Below are 9,804 nucleotides of genomic sequence, written 5' to 3' on the forward strand. Positions count from 1 at the left end.
AATAAAATGACCATGAGGGTGGTAAACATTAATGGTATTCGAAACAAGGAACAAGAAACAACAGGATTAGGAAACACATGTAACCTGTTCACGTCTCGAAGTCAGAAGCACAAAAAGGTATATGGAGAGTATAAGATATATTATCCCTCCAATGCCTGTCAAGAAATTATCTGCATCTGTGATTATAGTCTGTGTGCAAGATAGGGCAGAAATATTTTGGACATAAGCGTTTCATGGGAAATATGCAAGGGGTTTGTTTGTCAAATCACAGTTATAATGTATTACTTAGCTGTAAACAGTTACCTGTACATCAGAGGATGTCAGATTATCAGTATGCTCTATAGAGTCAATATTTCACGGGTATCAAGTGTGCTATCAAAGAAGGTGTATTCATTACACATAAAAACACTTGCCACTTAAGGATTTTAGACCCTTATCAGTGAAATAATAGCAAATCACCCCAAAAAAATCATGGAATGTTAAGTTTTATCTTCAGAAGTTCAGCAAATCACCATCAGTCATGTCAAACACAAAACGTAATAAAATAGGAACTGTGGCCTAGTAATCTACCAAAGATGAGTCAACAAAGAATTCATGACTAGTACTGTCCACAGCATGACATATTATGGACAGTATACCCACTAAAAGGACTGGAGAACTCATGTTTAAATAATTATCTAACATGGATTCAGTATAATATATAAAATAAAATTGTGTAGCTAATGACAATAGAGCCTCAAAGATGATTCCTTTGCCCATTTTCGAAAAAACAATTGATTTCCTTGATTCAAAACAACTGGCCTCAGCAACATTATGGAACTCAACATGATAGGGACTGTCATCATCAGGAAAAAATTAACTCAACATGTGTTTCAAAGTAGCTAATTGCTGAAGGAATAAATCACACCATTCATGCAGAACCTTTACTGTAACCAGCAGATCTGATTAAACTAGAACATGAACATTAGGGATAACTGAGGTAAATAACAATAGAACAAAGACACATCATCACATCTCCAACTATGCTTCCATCCAGCTTAATTCAGTTTGATGTTTCTTCATAAGTCGGGAGATATCCTGTAATGATCTCTCTAATTACTTTGCCATTAGGATTCTCTTGCTGGCAGTTCTCTTCATTATAACCATAATCATGATGATCTGGAAGCTGAATATCCGGAAGCAGTTTGTCGTTGCAGTCCAGAATTATATTGTGAAGCAGACAGCACACCAGGATGATACTCGGTAACTTATTTTTATCAGGCCTCCACATGACTTTGTGCAAGATCTTCCAGGAGCCTTTCAGCCGTGCCAATGCTCTTGTTCCAAGCATCCTTGCAGTTTTTTGCCGGGCATTAAAGTTGACCATTGGGGTAGATAGACTTTCTCCTTGGTACGGAGTCATAAGCCATGGCAGTAGAGGATAACACATGTCACCAACAATGAATTCCCTTATTTCTGAATCCTCCCCTGAAGTTCTGACAGGACCATTCAAGCGTTTTCCAGCCTCGCAGAGCTTGTAAAACCCAGAGCATTTTAACAAGCGTGAGAATGTCATGCTCCCTGGCCATCCAGTGACAATATCAATAAACCTCATCTCATTGTCAACAATACCTTGTAGGAACATACTGTAGTTTTTCGCAGGGTCACACCAGTCTTCAGATGATTCAACAGCAGGAAGCGTCATGATAATGTGTGTGGCATCAATGGCACCGCAGCAATTCGGTAGACCAGAGACAGCCTCCAACCTAGCTTTGATCTCCTCCATCCTCTCCTGGCCCGGCCACACCAAATGATGCCGAGCCCTCTCTTCCATCGACTCGATAAACCTCCATGTGACTTGGGAAACAGTAGACTGCCCCACACCAAAAGCAGCTCCAACGGACACCTGCGAATCCCCAGATGCCAGCCTCCTCATGGCAATTGCTACTTGCTTCTCCACACTAAGCAGTCTCCCCTCAATGTTGATCAGCCCAGAAGGCGGCCTCGATATCAAATCCTCCCGTACAATCGAGCAGATGTACTCAAAAGTCCTCCTCGATGTCCTGAAGAAGTACCTGAACGCTTCCTCATCATCTGAAGGCACTGGAGCACGACCACCTATCCAACAGAGTGAATAAAAAGTCAGAATTATATCTCTAAGATTCGTCTCGACAGCATCGCATTGCAAGGTCGCAATTAATCTACAAGATTCGTGCTTCCAACAAGAACACGGCCGCCCACCCCAAAATCTTGGCAAAATACGTACACAAACACACCAAACAAGATTGGCTGCCGAATGGAGCGAGAGGGGGGGGGGGGGGGGGGGGGGGGGGGCAAGAAACTGTCAGGGTTTGGAGGAGATGAAAGCGCGAGGGTTTGGGAGGTGCGGTACCTGATTCGGCTTCCTTGTGGAGTTCCGCGTGCTTGCTGAGGAAGACATACCACCATTCCGTATCGGGGCCACGAAGGTCCGCCGGAAGCAACGCCAACGAGCCGCCGGACTTGGTTCTCTTGACCTTGCTGGCGTCCTTGGTCTTCGCCTCGCTGGAGTCATCGATCTTGGTCTCGCCGGAGTCACTGATCTTCCGCTTGGCCTTTTTGGGCTTCTTCACCGGAGCCATCTTCTGACTCCTCTCCTCTATCCTGCCGCCGCCTTCCAACCCTTCTTGCTCTTGTCCGGTGGCTTTCTCTTCGCTTCCTTGGGAACCCATAGTGCTTCTACCAGCAACACCGACGAGTGGGTCTCTCAAGAACAAAAGACGCTAACAGGTGGGGCCATCCTATTGCCGTGTGCCAGTGTGGGGTCCACATGTTGCAACATTTTTCCTTTATTTATTTTAAAACACAATATTTCTGCTCCCTTATCCTTCATAATTTTGATATGTATGGCAATTAATACAAAATAATAACGGGAAAAGCTTACCTTCATCCGACTGATGCACACGCGAGCGTCCGCCGCTTGCGTAGCCGTCAGATCAATCCTGATCAAGTGGACACGCTGGCCACAAGTCAGTCCCGCGCGCCAGTCTTTTTCTTGCAATAAGGATCCTGTTTCGGTAGATTTCTGCAACATAGGACTAGTTTCAGAAAGAAAGAAAAAACGATTCGGTGATGAAGGTTTTTTTTCTGCAACTGGAGTCTTGTTTCAAAAGATTTCTGCAACATATCTTTTGTTTCAGAAAGAAAAAAAATGTTTCGGTTGTGAAGGTTTTTTCTGCAACAAGGGTCTTGTTACAGAAATATAGCCCAAGTTGCAGCACCGCAGGAGCGCCCGATGTTAGAGAGTGAGTGGTGAGACATTGCAACATGAGGCATGTTTCAAAAACATAGCTCTGGTTGCAGAATACGTCGAAGAAGCGCAGGGTGTGAGAGGTCGTCGCCGTTATGCTCGGTTGGAGCTAGCAGCTGCTCGCGGGGCTGAGACGGAGGAGGAGCAACAACTCCAGCGATCACGACAAGGACTAGTCCCCCGGCGCCGGCGGCAGCGATTTTGCGGTGGTGGGGGCTGGCGTCGCGCTGGGCGCAGCTATGTCAGGACGGCGGACAGGGGAATTTGTTTCCGAAACTGAGCAGTTGTTCCAGGAAGTAAGGAGGTGGTCACGGGCGTGGTGGTTAGATCTGATGGCTGTCAGAGCGCTGATCCAACGAAGCTCCATGCGGCGGATGGTTCTAATGCATCCGCCGGTGGCGCGTAGCGGCTCCCAATAATAGTTCATTCATCTGGGACAGTTTTTACATGGTGGGACCCATTACTATCTCTTTCTCTTTCTTCGCATTTCTTTCTTATAAATTATTGTAAGATGATTAGAGAGGAGATCGTTAGAATGTTGTTATATTGCTGAGCCTCGTGGGCGTAAATATTTCTCTCTTTAACTTATTCTACACCCTGAGTGATGAAAGAGAGAAAGAGTACATGAATCTTCTTAAAATACAAGACAAGGTAGAATAAATCTAATAGGACCCGACTAGATGGCGAGTGGTTGGATGGCCCGATCTTTCACGACACTCCACCTTCAGCAGCAGTAGCCTCTCGCACACGTACGTGATGTACATGGAGTAGAGGGTTTGAACCTTGAGGCTCGGCACGGGAGAAACAATCTGGATGACGGTACCTCACACGCCAAACAAAAAAGGTTTCTAAAGCTATCTCAAAAACTTAATACGGATGTCTACCCTCGAAAACACGTCTCTATTTCATATTAAAATATCACCTCCTCTTATAATGACCGTATCAGGACTATATATAGTCTCGTCAAAAAAAGACTATATATATAGTAGAATAGCTATTCAACTTTAACTTGCCTAATAAGTTGACCGTATAAAATATTCTCTATGTTTCTAAGACTACCTACAGTGGGAGTAACATAGGTGGTAATATCACACATCTCTAGGCAAAACATATAATGTAGCGAATAATTAATGAGGAAAGAGAGACATGTGGTAACATAACTAGTTACTGTAATATCACACATACCAAGATAAGATGAGTCTACAACCTAATAAATGAAGTGTTGCATGACATCATACATATGTTACTCCCCACTATAAAGATAGTAACATAGACTACTAACATATTCATGTTACTAGTCTAAGTTACTATCATTGTGACTAGTCTAACTATCGACCCAATAACTAAAAAGCGAACCTGATTATGTTCTTTATTTTAGCATGTATTCATTACAGATTAAATACCAAAATTATTAAATACAATTTATTCAGTGGGCCCCATCCAATGTCTCTCAAGGAAAGCAATTTCCACCGATCGAACGTGCCGGCGTACGCTTGCTCTCGCGGTCTTGATCGGGAGAAGCAGTAGCTGATTAGGATTCACACGTATAGCGGGAAAAAAGTCCAAAATAAACCTTTAACTTGTAGACGAAAATAAATCAAATCTTAAACTTGCAATCCTGAAAATCAGCATACTAAACTCTCTGATCCCAGTCTAATTTAAACCTTGAAAGCGTTTTTAAACAGGGATTGTCGACATGGCACGTCGAATCCCGGGATTGTTGACTGTAGTCACAACTGGGCCGGCCGAGAAACGAATTTTTTCATAACAGGCTAAATGAAAATACCGAAAGGGATGGTTGACGGCAGTAGCGATTAGGCCGGCCAAGAGACGCCAAGCGAACACGCGAAGTAAAAAATCTCTGAAAAATCAAACTTGCGATCTGCCTCTGCTAAACTGATGCAGCTAGCCCTCAGAAGCTTTAGCTGATGTTGCTATACTGAGAGACCAGAATAATTTATCCACGCACAACAGCGTCGAGATTTGACAGATTCTTTAAGGGCAAAACAATATTAGAAACGTGCAGGCACGAACAATTTTTAAATCTCTGATTTTTTTTAAGTGCGATAACTTTTTAAAATACTGAATACTTTTTAAAAACGAACATTTTTGGAAAACACAATCAATTTTGAGTTAACACTATTAAGACATAAACATTTTTGGAAGAAATGGGAACAGATTTTAAAATGTGCATATTGGCAAAATGTTACTGTGTCACATTTTTCAAAAAAAATGTTTTGGATTTTCGTAAATTATTTGCGTTAAAAATATATATTCGGTATTTCAAATTTCTTTACAGTTTTTCTAAGAAATGTTTCGAATTTTTTTCAAAAAGGTTTTCATGTATGAACGCTCATTTCTGTTCTTATATTATAGTGCGCGCTAAACATAATCATTAATAGCCTTCAGGGTGATTGGCTATGTGTGGCCTCTGCGAGTGTGACGTCCTGAGTTCAAATATTGTTGAGCTCATTTTTTGTGGCCGCTTGCAATTTTTGTCGCTCCTACTACTCCCTCCTTATAATCTTGGGGTCTAACGTTTCGACACCAACGAAAATTACCGCAGCCGTTCTTTACTTGATGAGTTGCCGTTGCCTCGTAGAAGACAAGTGGGTTTGTAAAAAAATGTATATTTTCGTTACGAAAATTTAAAAGAAGTTATTATCATTATGTAAATGAAAAACAAAGAAAATAAAAAAAACAGAGCGAGCGTCTGTGTTAATGGGCCAGTCCAATTCGTCGTAATGTCCAGCCAGCAATCCTTGCCACATCAGCGAATACCAACTACATACCATCAAGGTTTAAAATAGACTGGATTTAGAAAGTTCGGTGTGCTGATTTCCGGGATTGCAAGTTCACGGTTCAATTTAGCTTTCGTCTACAAGTTGAAGGTTTGTTTTAGACTTTTTTCGTACAGCTGGGTCTTGTTCTGGATGTGACAACATAAACAGACAATCAAGTTGTTGCAAACCTTCAAACGTGCATGTGATGGAGTTTTTCCCTTCCATAGCGTGCGTCCATATTTTGGCACAACACCAACTGTTGACTCTGGTTCAACCTTAATATTTTCCTGATTAGGATGCATCATGTTATCAAGTGAAGCTGCCATAACTTGACCTAGACCAGCGTCTTCTACATCGTGGTGGTCGTCGATACAAATAAATTTAGTTTTGGTCATATCATCCTCCCCCCCCCCCCCCCCCCCCCAATCAAAACCGTCCTCGGATTTGAGTTGACCTCTTCGGCATGTTTTCCTCACTCGATTGAATGACAACCACAGAAATTTCAGCAACTTTGATCTTATTATTTTCTTTTTCATTCTGCTCTTTTATCTTTTGAAGATGTTCTTTCCTCCAAGAAATAAAATGATCGTCATTCATTGGCACGAGGCTGCACCTCTTACCCCTCTTGACGGTATATCTGTGTGTTTTGCATAAGCAACACCATGCTCTTTGTACCATGGCTCGACCAATAACAAGTGACACTAGATCATCGTTGGCGCGCGTTGCTGCGTCCTTCCATTTTGACAATAGAATGACCGGAATAGACGTAAATATGTCGACACACAAAACATATAATTAGATCTATATAAACTTACTCACATATTGCAGATAATTTTTATTAGTTCTATAAACATAAAGGGATCCACTTACACAAAATGATTAGTTTTTTCTAGTCTTATATTTTTACATTATGAGAGTAAAGATGCAAAACTGCCAACAATTGCATACAAGGACTAAATCCTGTTGTACATCAGCAAGGACCAAGTAATGGTATACAATACATAATTTAGAACAGAAAACTACTACTATGTCTAAGAAATCTTTCGAATATATGACACGATTAGGGCACAGATTGACAAAAGAAGGAATTAAAGAAGGCTTGGACACTATATTATTGGGTATGCCACTCTGGTTGATTTAAAACTGACATCAATGTATAGGGAACATATGCCACTTACCATGATTCAAGAACCATGCATATCATATCCATTCTCTGTTGTTTTGTCTAATGCGTTTTGATTTGGTTCAACTGATTTCGAACTGCTTTTATAGCACTGCAAAGAGCATAATAGCTTAAGGGATGTATCTTCCTTGCCACTCTCCTAGAGACTACAATACACTGGACAAGGAACTCATCTTCATTTAGACAGTCCTCCATTTTCCCTAATGCATGTTAACTACCCGATCAGCAGCCATTTTAAATAGTCAGCTCATGAATTCCACTTCTGGAAAAATAATCTAGATCTAGCCTCCAATAATCCCCAAACCGATATACCATAACCTATAGCAAAAGAAAAACAGATTTGGACGAGTCAGACTGAACCGATGGAGAAGGTAATGGTAAGGGAAAATACGGTAGATTAAAGATGATGCACATCCTAATGACGAAGCAATCCATGTAGTATTTTCGGAGAACTGATGTAAAGCTTAAGGAACATACTTTGTCAATTCACCCCACAAACTAAATTAAAGATGGCGCATAGCCTAGTGGAGAAGCAATCCATGTAGTATTTTGGGAGAATTGATGTAAAGCTTAAGAAACTTACTTTGCCAATTCACCCCACAAACTAAATAAGATCGCATGTTACCTTGTCAAATTTTATGACATTATTTTTCAACTCAGGCGTTCCATGATTCTTCACTGCAACTAAACATATATAACATGTAAGATAATCAATCTAGATTCTTTTGTATTTGTTCTACATAAGGATCAACTTTATATATATCACAAATATTAACTTCTTCTCCTGCCCAACACGAATCTTTGGACAAGACTTACAGTGCGCAATTTGTATTTTTCAGTGTCGAGAGGTAAATTGATTATGGCATACTGTTGAGATAACATGTAAGATAATCAATCTAGATTCTTTTGTATTGGTTCTACATAAGGATCAACTTTATATATATCACAAATATTAACTTCTTCTCCTGCCCAACACGAATCTTTGGACAAGACTTATAGTGCGCCATTTGTATTTTTCAGTGTCGAGAGGTAAATTGATTATGGCATACTGTTGACAAACGGTTCTTCACATTATGGCAGGAAGTTGTCATTTTGTTCTGCACAACATGCATTTTTCATTTGGTTGCTCCATTTTTCTTAATCATCTTGGCTCTAAAAACATATTCTGACACACAAATTGCCGGCGATAAAGCGGCACAATGAAATCGGTCTGCTTTCTCCAATTATATCGATGGTGTTTTCCTCTCTCTACCCCTCATGTTCTCAACTGGAGAGAAAATCATACCTCTTTTTGTACCTATTCTTCTACATCTGCAGTTGAGAAAATCACTCGGGCTACAACGGTCCAAAACCACTGACCAGTTCATGTCTATGAGAACATGGGGATGTATGGCTATGAATGGCTATGAATTGGTTGTATAAATAAGAGAATAACAAGCTCCATTCAACAAGCAAATGAGAACATGGTTTTGTACTTCCCACACAAAAAAAGAACATGGTTTTGTATGAGTATGACTAAATAATCTTATGGTGCAGTACTAAACATTAAAAATATACAACCCAACCACTGTGAGCTGTATGTAACCATAGCAAAATAGTGTGGCTGCACGGAAATGCGTTGGATTGGCTACACAGAATTTATTGGAAGATGTCTTTAAGGATTGGTATTACCATGAGGAGCTCAAATCTAGGGCTCAACCACTGACCAGTTCCATAGCAAACACACATGGACAGATCACCACATGGAAGACCTCTCCTGCAATGTGATGTAATCATGTAGCAGATGAGTTGAATCAAGCAGGGGGGAGGGGGAAGAACGTGTGTGCGGCTTGCGAGAGAAAGAGATATGTGTGCGTGCGGAGATGGGGCTTACATGTGATGATGGCGACATGACCTAGAGTCATCGGCTCGCCGCTGACCTGCAAGAGAGAGGGTTGAGGTGAGCGAGCTATGGTGGGAGAAAGAGAGATGGGGCGCCGGCAACATCACCCGTCACCAAACAGATAGGGTGCCATGACCGATCGATCCATCCCTGCATCGGCCTCTCACCTCTCGCGCAGCGGCGGATCCCCTTCTCCTTTCCCGCGCACCGGTGGATCCAGGACCTCCTATACGCCGCATATTGCGGCAAATGGAGCGCGCGCCGCACAGGGGGATCGACGAATGGGCCGGCCCAGTACAACCGAAGTTGAACGCATTATAGCATGACGCAAAAACCACGACAAAAAAAGGTGCCTGTGGGATTCGAACACACGAACTGGCAGTTTTACCCGCATGCAGCTAGCCACTAGAGCTCACGCCGGGAGTTAACAACTTCTTAGAACATACGTTTAAGAACAGTCAATGGAGGCATTTGATCCTAAAAAAAGACGGTGGAAGCAGATTTGGAACATTTATTGATTTTTTTTACCATTCTCTTGGAAATTATGAACAATTTTGAAATTCCTATTTTGCAAAGGAAAATATTTATTTTCAACTTGACCAAATTTTATAATTTTTGAAATTTTTCAAAAAAATAAAGCAACCGTGAACAATTTTAGAAGTCCTCAACATTATTTACAAACGGCGAA

General features: G+C 41.4%; 1 protein-coding gene across 1 annotated transcript; it reads right to left on the reverse strand.

The window, feature by feature from the left end:
* Nucleotides 1-758: 758 nt before the first annotated feature.
* On the reverse strand, nucleotides 759-2,721 carry LOC109753122 (protein ANTAGONIST OF LIKE HETEROCHROMATIN PROTEIN 1). The gene is made up of 2 exons (XM_020312046.3): nucleotides 2,372-2,721; nucleotides 759-2,097 (listed from the first exon to the last, which is right to left on the reverse strand). Exons 1-2 carry the CDS (start codon nucleotides 2,688-2,690, stop codon nucleotides 1,043-1,045), a joined length of 1,374 nt encoding a protein of 457 aa, XP_020167635.1. The 5' UTR covers nucleotides 2,691-2,721; the 3' UTR covers nucleotides 759-1,042.
* Between the last annotated feature and the right edge of the window lie 7,083 nt (nucleotides 2,722-9,804).

The sequence above is a fragment of the Aegilops tauschii genome, chromosome 2 (assembly GCF_002575655.3).
Source record: "Aegilops tauschii subsp. strangulata cultivar AL8/78 chromosome 2, Aet v6.0, whole genome shotgun sequence".
Lineage (NCBI taxonomy): Eukaryota > Viridiplantae > Streptophyta > Magnoliopsida > Poales > Poaceae > Aegilops > Aegilops tauschii.

Coding starts and splice junctions, on each gene's coding strand:
- LOC109753122 (XM_020312046.3), bottom strand. CDS start 2,690: ATGGGTTCCCAAGGAAGCGAAGAGAAAGCCACCGGACAAGAGCAAGAA. Junction 2,098..2,371: donor CCACAAGGAAGCCGAATCAG/GTACCGCACCTC, acceptor TCTGTTGGATAG/GTGGTCGTGCTCCAGTGCCT.